Source organism: Scardinius erythrophthalmus (assembly GCF_964197995.2).
Source record: "Scardinius erythrophthalmus genome assembly, chromosome: 18".
NCBI lineage: Eukaryota > Metazoa > Chordata > Actinopteri > Cypriniformes > Leuciscidae > Scardinius > Scardinius erythrophthalmus.
Window position 1 is genome coordinate 2877442 of NC_138238.1, and position 25728 is coordinate 2903169.

Here is a 25728-nt window from a genome sequence, read left to right on the forward strand (position 1 = left end):
GCCCTCTCTCCGGGCTTTTGCAGACTTTGTGTTCCCTGGCGTTTTGATTAAACATTAAAATTCCGAATAAACTTCGACTATCTTGCTCTGTTGAGGAGAAAAACTGTGCGCGCTCTTTGGCCACGCTGAACAGCCAATAGCAGCGTTGCTGATCAATGTTTCTACGATCGATACATATCCCCTTTTAAGCCAGCGCATGAACGCGCAGTTATCTCAGATAACTCAATCCAGCGATACTAATCATAAACAACAGGTGAGTTCGAAGAACCCAATTAGCCGGATCATGATTAGCACGATGATATCATCTTGGATGTGTCATTTGATCTCGGATGTATTAAGCAACGTACGAAGAACGAGCCCCAGAACACAAGGGAAACATAAATAACGAACCAGCACAGGACTTTCTTTCTTTCTTTCTTTGGTTATGGTGGATTGCAACCAGCTTAAAGGTGCATACCGCCACCTACTGTACAGGAGTGTGTAACATCATGTCTCTGTACCTTAAATTCTACTTATTAATCCGGTATTTTTAAGAAATGTAAATAATGCCTCTCTAGTGTTCCTTATCCCTTCTCTCTCACCTTCTGTTCCCAGTATCCCCATCAAATTCCACTCTCTTCCTGCCTCCTGAACCCTACCCTGAAGTACCCGCCTTTCTAATTTGTGCAATGCACAGTGCAAAATAACATGTTCTGTGTTTTCTGTAACCCCACATTTTTCACAATTATTATTATGCCTTTTCCCCATTAAAAACAAGGTGCTATTCAGTCCTGTGTGATCCAATCTTAATCTTGTTATTAAAATTTCTTCCCTCCTGTTCTTTTCTTTATAATTTTTAATACTGACAGACTTTTGTACTTTATAGTATCCTCTTCCCTTCTTGTTTTCATCCCACCATTTCTGCCATAATTCAATACCTTTCTTCTTGATTATTGCTTTTCCCTCACCTTTTCCCAATGATATTGGAACTGATATTTCCTTTTGTAATGCCTCTTTTGCTAGTTTGTCTGCATATTCGTTTCCTTTCACTCCCTCATGTGCTGGTACCCAACAAAATTGAACATCCATACCACCCCTATGCAATCTTAATAGACTATAATAGAGTTCAATTAGTAAATCTTCTCTTGCAGATGTCATGGATTGTATGCTTTTTATAACAGCTAAGGCATCTGTGCATAATATCACTCTGTCAGGTCTGACCTCTTCAACCCACTGTAGCGCAATGATGACTGCTACAATTTCTGCTGTATATACTGAGAGCTGATTAGATAATCTTTTGGAAATGTTCACTTTGAATTCTGGGATATGTATTCCGATTCCCACACATTCTTGTTTGTTCTTAGATCCATCTGTAAAAATTTTGAGGTAGTTATAATAACTGTTTCTTAGATAAATATTTGTTTTAATTCCAATTTCCTCCATTCTCCATTCTTTCTTTTTCTCTATGATACTGAAATCTGTCATTACCTCCGGAAAAAACCATGGCGGAATATTACTAACTGGGGTGAACTTAGTGAAATCTAAGGACTCCATTCCATATTCCATTGCTCTATTTTGTCCATTCCATCCAAAACCCTGTCTCTGAAACTTGGAATACTCCCAACAGTCTTGTATTGTCTCCTTTGTAAGATTTTCTTTCCCACTTCCTTTTAGTCGTATCCAGTAAGCTAGAGTAAGTTTTTCTCTTCTTAACTTTAATGGCAATTCTCCTGCTTCTATGAGTATTGCATCAATAGGTGTGGTCTTAATGGCTCCGATACATACACGTAATGCTCTATACTGAAGTCTATTGATTTTTTCTAATATTGTTTTTGCTGCTGCACTGTAAACTATGCAACCATAGTCTATTGATGACCTCATACAAGCTCTATATATGTCAATTAATGATTGCCTATCTGCACCCCAATCACATCCAGCCACAGCTCTGAGTAAATTAATAACTTTTTGCATTTGGTTTCAAGATGCTTTATATGTGTTTTCCATGTATACTTACTATCAAACCATAAACCCAGATACTTAAACTCATTAACTTTCTCTATTGGTTGATGATATAAGGTTAGCTTGTCAATATGACAATTACGCTTATTTGTGAACATCATATAACAAGATTTGCTTATTGATATCTTAAACCCCCAATCATATGACCATTTTTCTACTTTCCCTATTGCTTTTCTTATATTCTCTGACACATGTGACACATTCCTTCCTCTCATCCATATGGCACCATCATCTGCATATAATGCTGTTTTGATATGATCACCTAAATTTGAAAACATATCATTTATCATAATGTTGAATAGAACTGGGCTAATTACACTCCCTTGAGGAATGCCATTGTTTACATAAAACTCCATAGAAACCTCTGATCCCACTTTAACTCTAATTCTTCTATTTGTTAAAAAGTCCATTATCCAATTATACATCCTTCCTCCAATACCCATTCTACTTAGTTTAATGAGCAGACCTTCTCTCCACATTGTATCGTAAGCTTTCTCTATGTCGAAATATACTATAGTCAACAACTCTTTCATTTTCAATGCCTTCTCCACCTCATTACTTACTCTTACTAAAGCATCGGTGGTGGAACATCCTTTTCGGAATCCACTTTGTATGTTAGTCAATAATCCTCTCTGCTCTAGAACATGTGATATCCTATGAACTATTATCCTCTCCATCCATTTACATAAGTGAGATGTCAGTGCTATGGGCCTATAGTTACTAGGATTTGTTGGATCTTTACCAGGTTTGTTAAATGGTAAAATAACTGCACTTTTCCAACAATTTGGAATTACTCCATCCTTCCATATTTTATTGAATAGTCTTAACACTAACTTAGTAGATTCTATTGGTAACTGTCGAAACATGGCATAACATAACTGATCTTGTCCTGGACTTGTATATCCAGTGCCTAGCAAAGCTATGTTCAGTTCTGACATTGTGAAGTCCACATCTAATGTTGAATTGTTATCCTCCCTCTTCAGCTTAATATCCTTATTCTCACTAAGTGCAAGATCTTTCAACTGTTTATGAATGTCTGTAAGATGGTCACCACTATGCACTAACATAAATGACCTGCCCAAAAGATCTGCCTTTTCTTTGTCAGTCGCTATCACATTTTCCCCATCAGTCAAAGCTGGAATTTTAACAGTTTTCCTCTTCCCACTCATCCTTTTAAACATAGACCATATATCTCCTAACTCTACTCCTCTACCTATGGTGGAACAGAACTCTCTCCAACTTTTCTTTTTGGTGTATTTAATTGTCCTGCGTGCCTCTGCCCTTTTCCTTTGATATTCCAAAACATTCTCTTGAGTCAGATTCTTCTTCAGAGTTCTAAATGCTTTGTTTCGTTCTCTTACCGCTCTACAACATTCCTCATTCCACCAAGGCACCACTTTCTTCATTACCTTTGTTGTTCTTTTTGGAATACTTAACACTGCTGCATTAAAAATATGTTCTGTGATTTCCTTTGTACATTCCTCTATGTCTCCTTTTAGTGAAACTATGTTTACGGTATCTTCACAACATGACCTAAAATATTCCCACTTCGCTTTCTCAAAACACCATCTATTGATTGTACTTCCTTCTTGAATGCTTATGTTTGTATTAACTATAATAAGAATTGGATAGTGATCACTTCCTAGGGTAGATTTACTCTTAATATACCAGTCACATACATTTACTAAGTTGTTTGATACCAACGTAAGGTCCAAACATGATGTATTACCCCTATTTACATCAATTCTAGTACCCTGTCCATTATTAATGCATACCAATGATCTTTCTTCCATAATTTCTTCAACTATGTTCCCATTTGTGTCTGTATGATTGCTACCCCACAGGCTGTTATGGGCATTGAAATCCCCACACCATATTTCTTTCCTGTAATCAGACCCAGCTATTTTATTTAACTGATTAATATCTAAATCTTTGCATGGATTATATAAATTAATCAACTTAATATTTCCCTCTTTCCCTGTACTGAATATCTCAACTATTACACACTCTATATCTTCTTGGCAAGGAACCTCCTTATATGCCACCCCATCCTTAATAAATGTTATGCACCCTCCACCATTATGATTGCTGGATCTATCATGTCTTACAAAATTAAACCCTGGGATCACAAAATCCAGTTGGGATCGCAACCAGGTTTCTTGCACACATATTATATCAGGAATAACATCTAATTCATATATGTATTTTTTAAGTTCTTGACCGTTTGCTAAAAGACTTCTAGCATTCCACTGTAGAATTTGTAGTACCATAATTAATAACTTAATCTTCAGCTTGAGTATTTCCTCCATTTCCAGTTTCAAACAGTAATGCATGAATCTGATCTGCTTTAACATTTCTTATGTCCAGGAATTTTTCTGCTGCTTCTACAATAGCCTTAATTCTGTCACTTTTCTTTTTTAATTGAGTTGCTACATTAATAGTGTGACAAATGAAACCCACGAAATTCACTTTTTTCACTACTAAAGTATCATCATCAACTTTACATTTGTGCACACAGTCATTCTGCTTATGTTCTTGAATCTGAGTTTGTGTCTGATTTACTGAGGTTATGTTTCTTTGAGCTACTTCACTGTAGCTTTTGCCAACTGATCTTGTTTCTCTCACTTTCTTTAATGCGTCTGCATATGATACTTTATTCAGAAACCTAACCTTCTGGACTTCTCTGGCTTCTCTTTGCACTTCACAACCTCCAAATGCTGCACTGTGCTCCCCTCCACAGTTACAACATTTGACCTTTGCATCCTTTTCACATTTGCCATACTCATGTTGGCCTCCACATCTAGCGCACCTTAATTGTCCTTTACACTGCTCTGCTATGTGACCCATTCTTTGACATTTGTAGCATCTGAGAGGTTTAGGGATGTATTCTCTCACGCTATAATTCATATATCCCATTTGTACTGATTTTGGAAGGGTTCTCTCAAATTGCACGACCACAGATAATGTTTCTTTTAATTCTCCATCTCGTTTAGTTTTCAACCGTGTCGCCTCAACTACTTTACCTCCTTGGATCTCTTTTTTGACATCTTCCATTGACATACTCAATGGGACTCCTGAAATAACACCTCTCACTTTTGTCATTGCTCCCGGAATATGAGCCTTCATCCTTTCTCCTTGCAGTGAGGACATGCTAAGAATTTTTTCTTGTTGTTGTTTGCTTATTGCATAAATCAGAATTCTTTTGTTGTTCATAAATCTTGCAAATTTGATTTTACCAATTTCCTTCTCAATTGCCCTGGTAAGTTTGATTGGATGATAATGCCCGCCATCCTTGTTAAACTCTATTATAACTTTCCAATCATTTCCTTGTACTTTTTCAGTATTCTCGTATTGATTGTCTCTTTGTTTCTTGTTAACATTTCTCTCATTAGATTCGCTATTTTCCGACCAACTTAATCCTCTATTTCTTTCTCTCAAAGCACGTTTCTTTCTTGAAGACTTGTCCATCATCCAATCCATTTCATCCCCATCAGAACTATTTGACATGATGTTACATTCACAGTACAGTTTATGCAAATCCACCAAGAAAAAGAAAGTTTGTTACGTATCCTTGAATGCGTCTATTTGTAGCTCCCTCGCTAACCACGCTGCCCGCCGCCCTCTTCCTCTGCCTATCCACAAACAGATCCACGTGTGTCCATCACGTCCATCATCCGACGGAAGGAATTGAGTGACGTCCAGCACAGGACTGCAAACACAGGGAGACTAAATAGGGAAGCAAACAACAGAGGATAACGGGGAAGCAGGTGAGGCAAATAATTAAATAATCAGGTAACAAGATGGGAGGGGCTAGACAATTGACAGGAGAGCACATGGCACAAGGAATACAAGACAAGCCATGTGCTCACAACAAACCAGACAAGACACATGACAAACCCAACACTGTGACAGGGAAGGGATGCAGCTGCTTTCACAACTACCAATGCTTAAAAACATCCCAAGCTAATGTTTGATGCACAGAATTTATTGTGTGGTTTTCCTAACCCCCATTTGGTAAATAGATTATCACGGTGGAATAGTTAGTATAGCATGCTATGCCACTTTCATCAAAACCTATTACAAAGCTATAGCAATGTCATGTCATTAAATACGATAAACAGTGATTCTGGAACAGATCTGCGTCTTCCTTATCCCGTTAAAAAAACATATTATAGTATGTAACCATATTCCGTCCGTTCGAAAAAAAAGTTGCACTAACTGTTTGTTACAAGCAGCATTTGCCGTCAGGCAGGTAACGTAGCTAACATAAACATATTTTTGCTAGCCTACCTGCTGCAAAATTACACCATTTGTACAAGACAAGTAGAGCTATTTTATCCAGTGTAATTTATCACTTACTACTATCTTGTTTTTTCTTATCCTACTCTTCCTTTCTTTTCTGGCTTCCTGAAGCATAATTCCGCTTCATGATGACTGCCGAGGAGGTTTTGTATTTTGCCAGCAGCAGAGATCACGTGGTTGGCTGGCTGCTGTCAGTGACTACTGAGAGGGGCCCCCTTGAGGGGGATCCCGATAACAGTGTCATTGCACTTTACTGCATTGACTATCAAAGGGGCGCTCACACAGTTTGTCGTTGCATTTTATTCTTAACCAGTCATTGTCTTGGGGCCCCAGGCCAGCTCGGGGCCCCAAACAATTGCTTGGTTTGCTTGCCTTGTCGCGACGGGCCTGGGCCTAACGGTACGTTCACACGGGGCGTCAGCGTCAACGCTTCCCATTGACTTTGAATGGGTGACGTCAAGCGTTGCCGAAAAGAATTGTGGATCCGTCGGCGGTGCTTCACTGGCGTTGCTCGCGGCAGAAGTTGAGAATTTTTCAACTTCTGCCGCGAGCAACGCCAGTGAAGCGCCGCAGACGGAAGCGTCAGCCAATAGGATCGCTCTATGCAAATACAGTAGCCAGGCGGCAGCCAATCACGTTCATCCTGTTCAAGAGCAGCAAACTGAGGATACATTTTAAATTTCATTGGCTGACGCTGCTATGACCATGGCGTCAGTGCCAAACTTCAGCCACGCCTTCCGTCAAGCATTGACGCTGACGCCCCGTGTGAACGTACCGTAAGGCAGAGGCGGCATCTATGCCGGTGAACCAAACAATGGTGTAATGATTCAGTTCGACTCCCAAGACAAGACGATGCTCACCCGACTGGCCAATGACACAATTTTCACAGTGAAAGCAAAATCCTGACAGCAAGAAATTGCATCGAGAGAAAAGAAAAGCATTTTGAGAGAAAAACTTTTTTTTTTTTGAGAAAATGTTTTCACACTGATAGCAAAAATATATATTTGAGAGGTTTTTTTCAAAGTATTTTGAGAGAGATTTTTTTCTCAGAAATAATGTAAAAAATTTCAAATTTATATTTTTTGAGAAAATACTTTCTCTCAAAACTTTTTTTAGTCTCAAATATTATTATTTTTTGCTATTGGTATGAAAACTTTTTCTCTCAAATATTCTTTTTTCTCTCGTGAAATGCTTTTTTGCTATCAGTGTGATAACTTTTTCTCTCAAACCTTTTTTTTTTCTCACAGATCATTTATTTTCTTGCATGTAATAAAGACACAATTCTAGATCCATAGAAACCGAGGTTACGTTAGTAACCGAGTACGTTCCTAATTATTGTGATCCAACATTTGCCTCGCATTTCAGGATGAAAAGATAAACATTTCAGGTGAAGGATGATCACATTCTTACCTCTGAGACTGTGTTATGATATATATGACCTTATTATTTTTATTGTGAGTATTAGGCTTATCATTATTGCTGATCACTGTTGATATGCTATATTTTTTATATAAAACTCAACATACATGTCTTCTAATATGTTAAATTGTTGCGTATACTGAGCTGCAGCGGACACATTTGTAAACGACTTTACTTGGACCCATTGTGCAAGCTGTCTCTTTAATAAAATTGGTCTGACATTTTTGATACACCCACCAAACAAGAGAAAACTTACCTCAAACCCCGTTGCACACCGTTTCGAGGAAACATGTCTTTCAATCGTAGCAAAAAGTTGTGCACTGTTTTTGTTTTTTTTTTTCTTCAAAATTACAGAATTCAATATTAGAGAGGTCCTGGGTAAGATTTGTATGCATTTCATTTAGCGGAGAATATCTCAACTGTTATCGACTAATATGGCCCCATTGAACAACGTCAGATGTGTGCCAAAATCTCTACCCGGGACGAAAGTCCTGAAAATGACAACAATAGGTGACACTATTATCACACTACAGGTGAATGGGACTTTTTTTCCCTTTATAGATATCCTCATACATTTCTACCAGTTTAATCTTCATATTAAGAAAAACACTTTTTGTATTACACTTTGTCTTAAAAATAAAATAAAATATGCAAATTAGGCCATATCTAATTAAATATGCGTACATGTAAACCCTTGAAGCTACAGATTTTCTGAGGTGATCACAATGTTTACAATGACTTTCCAATGTTATCATTGGAACATTAACTTGAAGTGAGAAATACAAAACAACAGGTTTATTCCGTGTGTTGCAAGGTAAAACTTTCACAACAGAGTCCAGGTATGGGGATGATGATGAGAGCTCATTCAGTGATAGGATTTTTACAACTATTGCCTCCCTTGCATTTGCAGTACTTGCAACAACGGATACCAGCTACCCGACAGGGACACCCATTCTTGTGTGCACAATTTCCACATGAGCAATGATCTGGCAAACCTTCAGGTTTTGAGATTACAATCTCAGGGACTAATAAACTGCCCTTTCTTACAAAACCATAAGTGTCTGCATTTAAGATCGAGGTGGCGTCTGTAAATGGTGCTTGGATCCAAAGCTGCTGTTGATAATAGGCTCTTTGTATATGTTTTCTTGCATTAGTTGAGGTGCAAGCGGTCCTCTCAAAGTCCATCTTAACAGCATTACTATCGAACGCAGCAATGCGCAGGTCATCAAATGTCTAAAACAAACATGCAGTTTGTTTATGTAAGAGATCATGTTTTGTTTTGTTTTTAAATCTAATAATTATCATTTATTTCAGATTCAGAAAACATAAACACTACAACCATGGACACTACGACTGGTAATATGATGTATTTTGTTTCAATATGGAGGATTATTGATTGGCATCAGAAAATCAGATTAATATTATGGGTTTGTGATGCATGTAAATAATTTTGTTTTGTGTTTCTCTCAGACAATGGCTTCAATATTACAAGCCGATTTTATCCATTTGGAACTGGAGACTCAGTAAATGGACGCATTGATGATGGGAGTTCATCTGTTATATACCTCCAGCAGCCATTTATATTTTTTGGGCAAACATACAACCAAATTTATGTAAGTCAATCTGACATAAATGGATATTGGATTATGAGTGTCTAATACATATGTCTATAAACTCTCTTTGAGAAAAGATAAATGGGAAAATGACCATTCACTGCTGTTTAAAATACTGTTGCAAATAATTTTGCATATTTTATAAGTATCCTCCACTGATAATAAGACCTCTTCTATTTCAGGTTAACAACAATGGACACTTGACTTTTGATGGGGCATGGTCCAGCTACTCTCCATACCAGTTCCCAGCTTATGGAGGGAAAGACCTCATTGCTCCATTCTGGACAGATATTGACAACCGTTGGAATGGTGTTATCTCATATCAACAGTACACCTCTGGCAGTGTCCTCACACAGGCGACCCAAGACATAAACCAATACTTCCCTGACATGAGTTTCTCTGCTTCATGGGTTTTTGTTGCGACATGGGATAGAGTTGCATACTACTCCAATTCAGGAACAGTAAGTAGAACAATTTGATACCATGGAGACTGTCACGTGCCCATTTAAAAATAAAAATCAGTATACCACATGTTTTTTGCTTCACAAAAAAAAAAAAAAAAAGTATTATTATTTGTCTGTTTTTAAGGAAACATCTTTCCAAGTGGTTTTGATCTCAAATGGCCATCTCTCATTTGTTGTAATGAACTACGGTGCAATCGCTCCAACGCAACGATATGTACAGGTAGGCACAAGATGACATTGATATGATGTATTGAACTGTTTATGACTAAATAATCAGACATCTGAATATCTTCCTTATCATTAGGCTGGTTATGAAACCATCGACTCAAGTCACCATTTCTCAATTACTGGATCACTCCAGAATGACATCACACGCCTACCATACAGCAGCAATGTCAATGTGCCAGGCAGATGGGCCTTCAGAACAGATCATGGAACACGTGGTTGTCAGTTTAATGGTAAAACTTATTTTCTGATTGCATGAAATATTTGCTATTTTCTGGAAGACTATGAATGGCTTATTCCAATGTAATTATATCATGCTAGTTAGCCATAGGTGATGCTTTCCAGTAATTACACATTATTTTTGGTGTTTATATCCATAAACTCTTTGTTATAGGTTTTCCAGTGCAGCTGGGAGACTCCTTTTGGAGTGATTCCACCTGTCAGCAGAGATGCACATGTACCAGAAGAGGCATCCAGTGCAGCTTTGAACCCTGTACTTATTCCCAAGCTTGTCGTCCAGCTGCTTTCCAATACTCTTGTCAGAACATTCAGAGACAAACATGCACCATCTCGGGTGATCCTCACTACTACACCTTTGACAATCAGATATTTCACTTTCAAGGGACCTGCACATATGTTCTGTCTGAGGTTAGTAATGCTGCTATGGGTTTCCATTTATTGTAGAACAGATTTAAAAACATTTTTTTTACTTATTCTGAATTTTTGGCATTGTTTAGGCTTGTGGAAATGGTTTGCCGTACTATCGCATTGAGGGGAAAAATGAGCATCGGGGTAGTACTCATGTGTCATGGACTCGAATGGTCAGAGTATTTGTCTATAATGAAGAAATTGAATTGGTCAAAGATCACTATTATGAGGCAAAGGTAATAATCACTTTATTGCTGTAGTGTTGAGTTGAGTTCAGCTATCCATCCATCTTCCTAATTTCTTTTTTGTCAACATTGTCAAGGTTAATGGGACCTTTCTAGCAACACCATTCACCCTCCACAATGGATCCATCCAAGTCTATCAGTCAGGGTTTTCCTTGGCCATCAGCACAGATTTTGGTCTCCTAGTGACCTATGATGCATATTACTATGTCACCATCTCTGTTCCTTATGACTATCAGAATGCCACATGTGGTCTTTGTGGGAACTATAACCTACATCCTGAAGATGACTTCCGTTCAGTCTCTGGGGAGATCTTGAGCTCAGATGTTGATTTTGCCAACTCTTGGAAGGTAGAGGGGGACACCGATCCTGAATGCCATGATGTTAGGTGCACAGGTCTCGCTTGTGCGGTTTGTACCAGCAGTGAAATGAGCCTTTACAGGGACACAAATCACTGTGGAATCCTGGGAGATGTTTCGGGGCCTTTTGCATCTTGCCATTCTGTGTTTTCACCACAGACCTACATAGAGAACTGTGTCTATGATCTTTGTTTAGGAGGAGGTTACCAGCCTATTCTCTGCCAGGCTCTCAATGTGTATTCTGCTCAATGCCAACAGCAGGGTGTACAACTTGGACAGTGGAGACAACCAGGCTTTTGTGGTAAGTGCCATCTTTATTATAAGTAAGTCTGGCAATCAGCTTAAAGGAACACACCAACTTTTGGGGACTTTAGCTTATTCACTGTATCCCCCAGAGTTAGATAATGAAAAGATGAAAAAGGTATGTATGGACTTATCTAACTGGGGGGGATACGGTGAATAAGCTAAAGTCCCAAAAAGTCGGAGTGTTCCTTTAATGTAACTGAAATATTTGTGCAAAGTAAAAGATCCAGAGTTTGATGCATATTCTTATTTTTGCTTTCCATTTCCAGAAATCTTATGCCCTGAGCGCAGTCATTTTGAGTCTAATGGAACAAGCTGCCCTGCAACTTGCAGTAACCCAGCTGCCCCAATAAACTGTCCCTTGCCTAATCAAGAGAGCTGTATTTGTGATGATGGGTACATCCTCAGTGCTGGACAATGTGTGCCTGAAGTGAACTGTGGCTGCACATTTGAGGGCTTCTATTACTCTGAGGGACAGTCAGTAGTGTTAGACGAGGACTGTGGGAGACAATGTGTTTGCAGTAGAGGGTCAATGGTCTGCCATCAGCACCAGTGTGGTCCAGCAGAGGTGTGTGGACTCCATAATGGTGTGAGGGGCTGCCGACCCATCAGTTATGCTACCTGTTCGGTTGAGGGCCTGGGTTCATACCACACATTTGATGGACAAACTTTTAGATACCCAGGAGCTTGTGGACTGACCCTTGCAAGAGTGATGGGGCCATCCCAACTGCCATACTTTGTTTTGACAGTGGAGAAAGTACCCAGAGGCCTTCAAGACTTTTCCAGGTTCCTGAATTTTGAGGCAGGAGGAACTCATGTTTCCATTGAATTGGGAGAAGGTAGCAATGTACAGGTTAGCTAAAGAATCTTAGCTTGTCATTTATTTGGAGCAGTTTAACTATATTATTTAAAACTAATATGCTAGATCTATTAACTTTTATATTGTCCTCAGGTGGATGGACAGATGGTTGGCCTTCCCATCAGTGTTGGTTCCAGTCAGATCCACATCTATCACAGTAGTGTGAGGGGTTTCGTTTTGGAGACAAACTTTGGAGTGACCGTTAGAGCTGACTGGCCGCACATTGTCCGAATCGCAGCTCCAACCACTTACAATGGTACACTTGGAGGTCTGTGTGGGAACCTGAATGGAAACACTGATGATGAATTCTACAGCCCGGATGGGGTCCTGCTGGATGACTCCCAGCTATTTGCTGATAGTTGGCGTGACGGATCCCTGTCAGCCCACTGTGAGGACCCAGCTGACATTTGGGAACCAGGACTTTATCAGAACAGAAGCGAGTTCAGTGAGCTCTGCAACATCATGGCAATGAACGATGGACCATTTGGTGAGTGCAGCAGAACACTAGACCCTAGGCAGCGGATTGAAGATTGCATTCAGATGCTGGAGCGGACGGAGGGTGCCAGGGAGGCTCTATGTGAAGCCCTGCGAGGGTACACACTACACTGCCAACAGAATGGCATTGCAGTTGGAGAGTGGAGGACCATCACCCACTGTGGTTAGTATCTTGTGATGTGATAATATTTTCAGAATTCAAAGTATAGATCTTCTTCAAAATTCTGATCATTCATTGCTTTTTCCATCCCATTTTGCCTTTATTATCCCAGATCCCAACTGTCCAGCAAATACCCATTTTGAACTGTGTGGCACATCCTGTCCTGCGTCCTGCCCTAGCCTCTCGTTTCCCTTCCAGTGTGCTCTGCCATGCCAGGGGGGATGCCAGTGCAATGATGGACTAGTGCTGGATGGAGATCGCTGTGTTCCCCCCACTGGTTGCGGCTGCCACTATCATGGCCGCTATCGGCAGCCTGGAGAACAGTTCTGGCATGGTGAAGAGTGCCAGTTCCAGTGTGTCTGTGATGGAATCACTGGGAATGTCCGTTGCACACCATCATCTTGCAGTGACCAAGAAGTCTGCAGTGTGGTGGAGGGGGAGTATGCCTGCCATCCTCGTCCACATGGTAGCTGTTATGCTGCTGGAGATCCACATTATATGTCCTTTGATAGAACCTACTTTGACTTTCAAGGCACATGCCGATATGTGCTGGCCACAGTATGTAATGATACTCGTGGACTACCACACTTCCAAGTGGAAGCAAGGAATGAAGCATGGCATGGATGGCCTGTGTCAATAACTGTTGAAGTTTTTGTCAATGTCTCTGGGCATCTTGTGCACATGTCACAGGACATGAATGGTTATTCTTCTGTTAAGGTAAGCAAGTCCACTGTAATCAATGTAATTATTGATAAGAATGGTTGAATAAACAAGCTCAACTTTTTCTTCAATTAGGTTGATGAAGAGATCAGAAACCTCCCTGTCTATCTTGACTCTGGTCGAGTATCTGTCTACTCCACAGGACAGTTTGTCTATGTCTCCACTGACTTTGGTTTTAATGTCGTTTATGGTGGTTCCTGGGTGGTAAACATTGTTGTGCCAGCAGACTACAGTGGAATTATGTGTGGCATCTGTGGTAACTTTAATGGCCATCCGGAGGATGACTTCCTCACTCCTTCAGGTGCTCTGGCACCTTCAGCAAACCAGTTTGGTGCAGAATGGATGGTTGAGGATGACATGTCATGTGATTATGACCATGGGGAGGGCGGTTCTGACCATTGCCATGATGAGAGCACAACTGAGATTTCCCAAGCCTTATGTGGGATCATCAGAGACAATCAGGGCCCCTTTAGCTTCTGTCATGGTTCTGTAGATCCACAAGCCTACTTTGATAACTGTGTGTTTGATGTGTGCATCTCTGGGAACCATAATGATGTCTTGTGTCGCTCTGTCCAATCCTATGTGAGTGCTTGTCAGTCTGTCAATGCCATGGTCTACCCCTGGAGAGAACTTGCATCGTGTGGTAAGTGACTGGAGATGTGAATGAGATATTTAAAAAGACCAGTGCAATTAAACTAAGTGTTTATTTATGTCCCTTACTCGTTGTGTTTTCATTTAATCTCAAATATTTAATATTGTACATATTATTAATAGCATTTAGTTTTCATGTACATATATTTTCTGCTACATTGCCAGTCATGGACTGCTCATCAAACATCCCAAACAGTCATTATGAGGTGTGTGGAACAGACTGTGGCCACACGTGCGCCAGCAGCATCGATGCTAGTTGTGAACACACATGCTCAGAAGGTTGTTTCTGTGATGAGGGATTTGTGAGAAGTGGAGGACTCTGTGTACCAGTGGAACAATGTGGCTGCTTATATGATGGATTCTACTATCATGTGAGGATTAAAATATAATGTTTTTATGTTAAGACTTATTATACAGGGCAATGGATAAGGGGAAGCACAGCCGTAGCATTTTATGGCAACATACATCATCTCAAACACTTGTCAGAAAACTGTGATATTGCCATTATAAAAAGATGGCATTATCATAAAACTTGCATTTACATTACTCCTAAAAACGACATGGTGAAACCATGATTTGATTTTTTATGTAATAATACTCACTGATGTTATGTTATGGAAAGGTAAAGTTTGTTGTCATTGTTGATTTTGTAGATTGGTGAACAGTTCTGGGATTCAACATGCTCTCAACGCTGTCAGTGTTTTGCTCCAAATGATCTACGCTGCACTGCAACTTTCTGCCCAGCGGCCATGGAGTGTGCGGTCAGAAATGGACGTCGTGACTGCTTCAGTCCAATGTCCACATGCACAGTCTGGGGCGACCCCCACTACATCACCTTTGATGGGGCTGTGGCCCACTTTCAGGTATAAGCTGGTAAACTGCTGTTTTTTTTTGCGGACAATTACCTTAACTTTTGTTTTGTGTCCCAGTAGACAAATAAAAATAAAATAAAAAAGGTCATTCTAAGGTTATTGGTTTTAGAATATCTAAACAGGGTTGGATTTTAAATGGATTTCATAAATCGAAGAATATTCATATATTTATGAATTTATGCAATGTCTTGCAAAATATTTATGGAAGGAAAGTGAAAGAAATAATGAATACTATGGCCTGCTCTCATCACAGACAAGGCTTAGATTAAGCCAGAAATAGGCTTTAGTTTAATTAGGACATTTAAGTAGCTTTCATTAACATGCCTTAGAAAAAAAAAAACTTTAGTGTGTGTATCTTGAGACAAAACAATGGCACTGACATATTTTATGATATGTCAGTGCAAGTTGCTTTCAGTTAAAACAGCTCAAAAATGCATTTAGCCTGGGACTAGGTTTAAGCCTTGTCTGTAAAACCGCAGGTAAGTGTATTGTGTTAATCTCACCAGGGAACGTGTTCGTATGAGATTGCCCAGACCTGTGGTAATGTTACGGACAGTGATCTGCAGTTCCGTGTGGTGGCCACCAACAGGCACCGGGGGAACATGGTGGTGTCATTTGTGTCTGCAGTGGATGTTTGGTTGTCTCAGCATGAACAACATAAGCACATCAGTATTGGGCAGAACAGGAGAGTAAAGGTAAGCTACACTTTAATTGATACCAATATAAATACATATTTCACTTTATTTCTCTTTTCTTATGTTGCAATTATTTTCTGATTCTCCTCCAGGTTGATGGAAATGCTATTGACACACCAGCCTATCAAATCAATGATCTTGTAGAGGTACATGAGGATCATGGATTTGTAATTCTAAATGCATTCAATGAATTCATTGTCCATTTTGATGGACATAGCAGCCTTCTAGTCAGAGTGAGTGAAAGATTCTCTGGATCTCTATGTGGAATGTGTGGGAATTTCAATGGTAATCCTGCGGATGACAAAGTGCTGCCCAGTGGAGAACTCGCTTCTGATGACATTTCCTTTGGCCACAGCTGGAAATCAGACACCAGCATTCCAGGGTAAGAACCACAAGACTTTAGGACAGTCATTTTTACCTGGTTGGATGTGATCCAAAAATGTGTCTCAGTTTGTTTTGATAGAGTGGTGGACAGGGAAAATGGTTAATGTAAATGTAAAGCAATGTAAATCAATTGCTATTAAAGCTTCTATCGAATGCAATCAGAGTGAATTGGATTGTTGGAATTATTTGCTGCTGACAGAATGAACCTCTGCATTAATTTAACACATTTGCATTTACAAATTGCCATTGCATTGGTTTATTTTTGACAGGATCATGTCCAGGCTGAGCCAAGAGGCTTTTTTGTACTGTATATGGTTTGCATGTTCTCCTTGTGTCAGGATGGGTTTTCTTCAGGTGCTCTGGTTTTACCCAAAATCCAAATAATTGGATGCACTAGATTACCAATAGAGTAAGTGTGAGTGTCCCAGCCACTAAGGTTGCACAAGCTACTGTACTCTAAGTGCTGCTCAGAATTACACCATTTAAGGGCTTTTAAAGGATTATGTATCCGGTGTAAAAGCTGTGCCGAATAGCTCTGTTGATGACTCCGCTCTGCCAACCCCAAGTAGGAGAAACCAAAAAAAGAGATAGAGAGAACAGCTTCCAAATATGAATTTCATGCTAATGCTCAATTTTACTAGTTTACTGTTAGTATTGTGTTGAGCACAGTGTCCAAATTAGAATCTCTCTGATGAAATAGTATAAGCATATAATTGACCTGAAGTTTCTTTGTATTCTTCAGCTGTGGTGCCAGAGACCAGACCGGTAATATTGATGAGTGTCCATCCAGGCAGAGGTATTCTGATCTCTGTAGTATCATCACCAACACCACTGGCCCCTTCCAGAACTGCCATCTTCACGTTGACCCGGCACCTTACTTCTACTCTTGTGTGTATGATCTCTGTCTCTACACACGTGCAAATGGCATGCTATGTTCAGCTGTTGAGGCCTACGAGACAGCTTGTGCCATCTTGGAGACACAGATCCCAGAATGGCGCTCGGGTCTCCGGTGCGGTAAGTCAAAATCACATTTCAGCACAGATTATTTTGGGATATTTGTCACCAGTGTCATTAAAAATGTAGGTTACTGAACTAACCTGAAAGCTAACCTTTAGAGAAAGTAGCAGGGCTTTCCATAGGATTCAAGTTTGCTTTTTGTCCTCTGTGTTACGGTTGCTGTTTTTAGAGAAACTAGTTCCAAATGATTCAGAGGATGAATGAGCTGATTTTTATCTAACCTTTAACTGATTTTCTAAACTAATAGAAAATAATGACAATTTAAAAGCCAATTTAAAAGCCCCCCCCCCCCTTATTTAATTCTTATGGTCAGATGGATGGAAAGTGAACTATCTGTGGATCTCAAAGGAAATTATTAAAAATGAAATGACCCATTGAATTCACTAGAAAGAATAATTTATAACCTTGAGGAATACAGAGCAATAATCATTCAGGGGACCAGAATATTAAGCTCTGATTTTGTTAGCATGACTCAGTGTCAATGTGTTGTATTTAATCTATCTGTGCTTTTCCTCTTAGATGTGAGAGATCCCTGTTCTAAACTCAACTGCTCTGAGGATGAATGGTGTGGGAAGAAAAATGGTGTTTATGGCTGTTTATGTAACGATGACCAACCCAGACCACAACCGGACTCTTTTGGTTGGTATCATTCACCAATAAATAAATACATAAATAAATATATATTTTTTCGGTCATTAGTTGCCTTTTTCTTTTTTAACAGTTATTACAATTTTTGGTCTTTTTATCCCCTCTCAGAGTTCTCAGAAACCTGTGAAAGCAGCTCTGGCTCCATGTCTGTGTCTCGCTGTCAGCTCTTTGAGGCTGGTTTTCCAGCTGATGTCTTACACCTCAATGATCCCAGCTGCAAAGGAACGGTCCGGAATGGCAGAGTGGAATTCCATTTTGATAATGATGAACACATCTGTGGTACAAATCTTGTGGTAGGTATAAATATGTATAAACTATTCAGTACACAAAATGTAAATATTTGTAGTGTCTGATACAACCAACAGAGTTTAATCTGACCACTAGGGCAATCTCTTTGAGACTTTGAGAAGTCTGTAGAAAGGTCTGTAAGGATACTGAATCTGTAAATACAAAATGAAGGACTTCTCAGAAGTCTCGAAGAGATTCAGTGGGGAAGGATACACAACATAATGCCACAAAAGACACTGGAACTTGTGTCCACTTTCTTCAATTCTACATCCTAAAAATTCAATTTGTAGCCCTTGACTGATACATTTTGGGCTTTGTAGTTTTAAATGATATGTATAATGTTGAGTTACAAAAAAAAGTTTATATTTACTCCAAGTGCATAGTTAGACAGAGGCTACTTACACTAACTCTAATTTAATAGTAGGAATAAAGCTTTCAACAGGCCTATAATTTGAATTGGATGTTGAGTCTTCGCGTTGATCGGATGGGCGGAGACATTGACGCGACACATGCAGCTCTTATTACCACACTCAAAACCATGGCTCTCTTCCTGGACCTTCGAGGACCTTTACTGATCAGCAGGTTCAATATGATAGGGTCAGGGGAAGGTGTAGTGTGGGCTTTAGGGACAGAGACAAGTAATGTCCCAGTGAGGTAGCATCCATTTATTATTATTGCAGACTGTTTTATAATAGTATTATTACAATATGAGGTGCAATTTAGTATCTGCCACTATTTGCACTAAGTATAAATAGCATCTAACTACCTCTTTTTTACTTAGAGCAAGGTAAATACTGCTGTAGTGCAAAAAGCTGCTGCCTTTTTTAAATACCTTGAATTCATTTTAGGCTAAATTACAAATGTTTTCTTTGTTGTCCACAGGCTAACGGCTCCCACTTCATCTATGATAACTTTATTCAGGGGACACCGAGGTCAGAAGATCTCATCATCAGCAGAAAGAAAATCCTGAAGCTTTCTTTCAGCTGTGTTTATCCTCAATCACAAACACTTTCCATGAATGTGGAAATCAACCCACTGGAGAGGTGTGAGTCAAATACAAATTCTGATTTCAGCAACGCTACCGTTATTAAAGGAGTAGTTCACCAAAACTGAATATTGTGTGTTTGTGTTTAATATATGCTACTCCTAAAGCAGAATTTTACCCATAAAACAAAGTAGTTTTAACACAGATCTATCCATTATTTCGACAGCATTGTGCACAGGACTCTTCCCGCTGGTCAAGGCAGATATCAGGTCCGGATGATTCCATATCAGGATGATGAGTTTACCCGGCCCTTCACTGGTCGTGTGGATGCAGAGCTCGACCAGGAGATGCATGTGGAAGTTCGTGTTGAGGGGGTCGACAGCCGCCAGTTTGCCCTGGTGATGGACACGTGTTGGGCTACACCTGTGAATGATCCTGATTACAGCCTTCGCTGGGATCTCATCCTTTCAGAGTAAAGCAGGGATTCTTTCTATTCTTTTTAAGCCTATAGCCTTAACTCAATGTAACATTTGAATAAATAATACTCATAAAACTTTTAGCATTGCCTTACATGCTTTGTCTTTCAGTATTTCAGAACTAAAGCATGAGATCATTTGAAACAGTTCATACAAAAGTGAAAGAATTTGTCATTATTGATATTCTCAGGTGTCCCAATCCAAATGACGACACAGTGGATCTGCTGCAGAACGGCGTCTCGACATCCAGCCGTTTCTCCTTTGGGATGTTTATCTTCACTGCAAACTCCACTAAGCTTTACCTGCACTGTGCTGTTCACCTTTGCCTTCTGTCAAGCAATCGCTGCTCAACTGTGAGTTTACAAAACCTCTCATAATTCATAAAATTGTGATATATTTTCAAGAGAAGCTTTAGTACTGTAGTTGTGAAATAATTTTTCAATGTGTTGAATATCAATTAAATAGCCAATGTCCCTCTCTGTCTGTTGTACAGTATATATATATACACACACACATATATGGAGTATCTATAGTACAATTAGATGTGTAAATGCAAAGGTTTATGAATCTGCATAACCCTTATTGATATAAAACACTAATATAAATAAGGTTGGTATATTTAAGGTTAAGGGCCAAATTTACTAAACAGGTCAAATAAGTGTGAGACAAACTAAAGAACACGGATGCAGTCAGTTCATTAACATAATAACCAATGCAATCTATGCAAATTTGTGTGAGAATTTGTGTAGGGCTACAAACAAGCAGAGCCACTGACAATCAGGTGCGTGTAATCTGACAACACGGGTGAAAAATGGGTTAAGACATGCTTTTTTGGAGCAGTAAATAATGGAGTAAATACCAATAAACTGACTAGCACAAACTTTAGTAAATCACATTACATGATTCATTATAGTATTGTCCTCGCATACATTTTGTGTCTGAAAGATAAACCCCTACAAATGCATATGCAAAAAAGTCCACATCCTTTCATCACTAATTCACTGCGAGTCTTTGTTAAATCCTGACAGTATTTTTTTATGTTGTAAAATAACGCTTCTGACACAGAGCTTCAGTACAGAGTCATGCTCATACTTTTTACTAAATACATACTGCCGTGCACATACAAAGTAAGAGAGGACATAGGTACAACTACAGAGGCCAGAGCGTCACTTAAAGAAAAGTCAAAATGACAATACATTACATCTTCCCTCCTAAGTATGAAACAAGAATGGAGACATAATCGCTTTACATACATATGCAGATATTGCAAACATTATACACTGCTGTTTACTTTAACTCTGGAATTTGCATGAAACTTTCACATCCAAATAATAATAAAGAAACATTAGCAAATATTGTATGCAACTTAGTCAATGATACAATCTATCACAGTAATGAACTGGTGTAACTAGGAAGGAGAGGTTACTAGGACATCACTTCCATGAGGCGTCTTTACTGCACCTTTCCTTGACTACAAGCAGAGCCTGTCAGGAGGCTTCAACTCTGGCTCGTCTAGTAGTGCACTGCCCAGTTATTAAAGTCTGCTTAGCATTCCTGAGTTCTGTATAGGTGATGTTTGGGATGAACTAGGATAATCCCAGCGATCTTGGGGTGATTGAACCATTCTTAACTTTTTATCTGTTCTTGACAGACTTCCGACACCATGATGACACAGAGCTTCAATACACAGCCATGCTCATACTTTTTACTTAATAGATACTGCCGTGCACATACAAAGTAGAAGTAGACATAGGTACAACTACAGAGGCCAGAGCGTCACTTAAAGAAACGTCAAAATGACAATAAATCACAAATGTCAAAAGAGGTTTTGTCTCTATCTGTTAGTAAATCTGGTCCTTAATGTTCAAGGCTGCCCTCTTCTGGAGACATTGTGCTCTCCTTTATCTTGTTGTTCAGTGATATAGGAATTCACACAGCTGGATTTTGCTCTTTTCTCTATTAGGACTGTTCTTCTGGACACCACCGGAGAGAGGGCAGATCTCTGGACTTCCATGACAGTGCTTCCATATCCATGGGTCCTCTGGTGTTGTCTGAAGGGAACACAGGTGAACATTTCATTTATTTTAATCAATTGTAAAAAGTTTCTGTTTGTTTCTATTATGAATACATTACATCTCACTGTATGTTCACAGATAAGTGGGTCCCAGAACAAGTGAAGGTATCTGAGGCTTCTTGTCTGTGTGGTTCTCTGATGCTGATACTTGTTCCTCTGATGAGTGTCCTGACACACTTTTAGCTTAATCCCACAACATTTTACATGCATATTGTTCAATGACATTTTAATTGGACACACTGGTTTGGGGTTTCTACATTTTTTTATTTCATAACTGTTATTTGATGAAGCATAATAGATTCATTGTTTAATAATTTGCATTAATTGTTACTACATAAATACATAGATCAAAACTGCCATATGTTACTGAATGAAATGTTGACCAGGACGAGATAGAGGACTGTGAAGCTTTGGGGGTGTTGATGGTCTCGATCTACTCCAACTACGCTTTGATTCCGATCCAGATTTTGTCTTTGACAAAAATGTGGTTTTCTCAGCTTTTTGTTTAAAATGCAGAGTTTTTTCCATCTTCTTTTTAAAGCAGAGGGTTTGTTCTTTCCTTTGATATATTGCATGTTCAGACATTGACACAACAACATATTCTTCTTTTGAGTTTATTTGACATAAAAAGTAAAAAGTAAGACAAAATATTCTTTGTCAAGGATAACACAATAAAGTTGAATTCATTTATTTCCATTGTGGTCCTTGATTTTAGAGAGTAATTCTCATTAATTTTCTTTAAAAAAGTTATTATAATTATTATTATATTATTATAAGGCATGTATGAAAAGGGTCTTAATGATCCAAAAGGTAAATGATAAAAAAAAAAAAAAAATGGTTGGACACTTTACAAATTATGGACACTTTCCTCGACTGAGAGTGTAATAACTGTTTAAGTTCTTATTATTATTAATACCATATTGTGAACGTGTTTCTATTACTAAATATGTTGGATTTGACAACAAAATATTACAGATCAAATACTTAGAAGATATCTACATTTGATCATAAACAATAAGCAGTATGTCAGTATAGTCAATGACCATATTCATGGTGTGATTCAGATTGCAAAGTCCTATCAAACATGAGCTATCATATATGTATGATAAAGTAGAAAGTAAGATAAAGTATGAACTGCTTCAGAGAGCAGGGCAGAATGCAGAACAAAAAGAACGAGAGACCAACACAGGCAAGGTAGCAAAGAGAACTGGAAGCTACTGATGATGTTACATATGTGTTGTGTGTGTGTGTGTGTGTGTGTGTGTGTGTGTGTGTGTAATATATATAAATAAGCCTACAACCTATGTTACATGATCATATATTCTGACACATAAACAGCATAGAAAACAAAATAATAAGACCACCATCAAGCAACTCTGTTGGTATTTTTTATTTCTGTATAGTATTAATAGAATTGTTACATTTATTTTATTGCCACACTTTAATATGTGAATTATATGATCAGAAAACTGAACATTAGCGTTGTCAGGCTTTTATTTGTGTTTAATGGTTAAAACAACGGCGCCGCGCACTCGGCTGCTCATAAACATGGCTGCTATAAATTTGACCTGCCACAAGATGCCGCTGTTTACGACACTTGCTGCTTCGAATCATTTCCCGAAACATTCAGGGGAAAGCCTCAGTGCCTCACTAGGCTTCTTTTGCCCATCCCTACTGGAAGCAGGCCAGGACACCGGGAACACTCACAACGATCTGACAACACAAGACACCAAACAATGAAAATATATAGGCGCGGCTGATTGGCAATAATTACGGTGATTGGCAATCACTGACACACACACACACGCACACGCACACACACCCACACACACACACACACACGCACGCACGCACGCACACACACACACACACACACTGACATACAAGCAGAAAGAGAGACAGTGAATTCATGAACGTGACTTTTATGGTTTCTATAGCAACAACAATACTAATAATAAACTATGGTATTTGTAAATTAATGAAAAACATCTTAAACACTATAAAACAACCTCTTTAAAAGTGACTTGTTTGCCCTAATATTACCCAATATTTAATGTAAAAATAATAATGTTAATATTAACCATAAATAACAATGTCATATTTCTACACCTTTAGTAGCTGCATAGTGCTGCATCTGTGTGTATTGAAAAGCTTAATTATGTTGTGTACAGTTGACCACAACACTTCAGTTTACATGGAGCTGTTTAATCTGGTTACGACTAGTTTTACCACAGAGCAACTTGTAGTTTAGCCGTTAATATATTCAGTATAACAGGTTTTTAAATGTGTCAGATATACATTTGCTTATATTTCATTGCACATCCATTTACCTTAGGCATACAAAAGCTTATGATGAACATTTGGGTCAAATTAGTATCCATTTTAATTAAATGAGATGCTAAGCAGAGATTGTTTAGGGAATAATTAAACAATATTCATCCTCTTAAGCGTGTTTCTATAATACTTTTATACATGAGGTTTGAGCTTCACCGAGAGCCAGTATACGATCAGCTAATAATGTTCAGGTTTCATGCTGTACATTCATACATTTCATTCTGTTTGTCTCGATGGTTAGATTATCTCGTCATAATTTTTAACCCTTTTACTTTTTATCACATGATCTACTGCATTCTTATGACTGATTTTAACATGATTATTTTGCCCATTTGTAATAATATGCAGAAACTGCAATCATCATATTTGCCATTGTGTGAATGCAAAATAAAATAAAAAAGAGTGCAGTGGTGACAGTCAAGTACTCAAAGCTCTGAAATGTGTAAAAATGAAAGTAACCCTTAATATCAGGTTATGAAATAAACAGTATACTTCTCATGAGATGCTCATACTTTACTGTATTCAGAGGATGAAATGTGCTTTATATCAGTGCCAGATTTACTGTGTGAATTTAAACTCATAATAAATGAACTAATCTTCATTTATTCTGCTTGTTAAAAAATTATAATTCTCTCAAACTTGTCATGATCCCCATTTTGACAAGGGAGTGTGTAAATGACATAATAATGTCATGACTAATTAATCAAACCATACTGTTCAATTCTTTAACAAAAACTCTTGACATATACAAAGCATTGCACATTTGATAACTAGTAAGAATAGATAGCCAAATCAACATGGTGACACATCTAGTTTAAATGTTACCTATACAGTATGTGTAAATGTATATGTGTGTGTGTGTATACAAATACATATGTTGGTACATATGTACCCACACACACACACATTAATATTACACAGGATGTGTAATGACCCGGGGCTAATAAATCTGTGTCCTCATAAACCAAATGGCTTAAAAAACATACTAAATGGTGTTTTTTGAAATTCAAAAAATGCCAGAAGTTTTCTGTGATTGGTAGGTTTAGGGGTAGGGTTAGTGTAGGGGGATAGATTGTACAGTTTGTACATTAGAAAAACCATTACACCTATGGAGAGTCCCCGTAAACCACATATCCAAGTGTGTGTGTGTGTGTGTGTGTGTGTGTGTGTGTGTGTGTGCGTGTGTGCGTGCGTGCGTGTAAGAGAGTGTGAGTGCAAGAGTGAGTTTTGTGTTTCTACCCCTGCCATTCCCGCACAGGATTGCAATTCTTAAATGTGATCTAACAAAGATAAAGAGAAAATATTAAGCATATATGCAGTTTATATTGCTTGTAATTGTAAGTATAAAAAATATATTGTGTTGAATTAAAAACCCAAACATGCAGCGGGTCCATCAGACCCACTGGTGGAAAAATGAAAGTAACAAATCTCAAATCTCAAACACTTGCTTGTTTTGCATTCAGTCATTATAGCGAAACAAAGCCCTCGCAACACACG

General features: G+C 38.6%; 1 protein-coding gene across 1 annotated transcript in view; it reads left to right on the forward strand.

Annotated features, from left to right (window-relative positions):
* Positions 1-7005: 7005 nt before the first annotated feature.
* The window catches only part of LOC308706831 (alpha-tectorin-like), a gene marked incomplete at both ends in the record, with an annotated part of 30729 nt that continues 12006 nt past the window's right edge, over positions 7006-25728 (forward strand). The window contains 23 exons of the mRNA XM_081392697.1: positions 7006-7063; positions 9190-9332; positions 9515-9793; positions 9921-10016; positions 10101-10254; positions 10416-10669; positions 10759-10905; positions 10992-11571; positions 11843-12426; positions 12526-13090; positions 13200-13804; positions 13883-14450; positions 14624-14829; positions 15112-15321; positions 15837-16025; positions 16118-16407; positions 17152-17423; positions 17946-18065; positions 18183-18367; positions 19245-19405; positions 19574-19819; positions 20014-20176; positions 21787-21889. Coding sequence (XP_081248823.1) covers positions 7006-7063; positions 9190-9332; positions 9515-9793; positions 9921-10016; positions 10101-10254; positions 10416-10669; positions 10759-10905; positions 10992-11571; positions 11843-12426; positions 12526-13090; positions 13200-13804; positions 13883-14450; positions 14624-14829; positions 15112-15321; positions 15837-16025; positions 16118-16407; positions 17152-17423; positions 17946-18065; positions 18183-18367; positions 19245-19405; positions 19574-19819; positions 20014-20176; positions 21787-21889 — 6178 coding nt within the window. The remainder of the gene's footprint in view (positions 7064-9189; positions 9333-9514; positions 9794-9920; positions 10017-10100; positions 10255-10415; positions 10670-10758; positions 10906-10991; positions 11572-11842; positions 12427-12525; positions 13091-13199; positions 13805-13882; positions 14451-14623; positions 14830-15111; positions 15322-15836; positions 16026-16117; positions 16408-17151; positions 17424-17945; positions 18066-18182; positions 18368-19244; positions 19406-19573; positions 19820-20013; positions 20177-21786; positions 21890-25728) is intronic.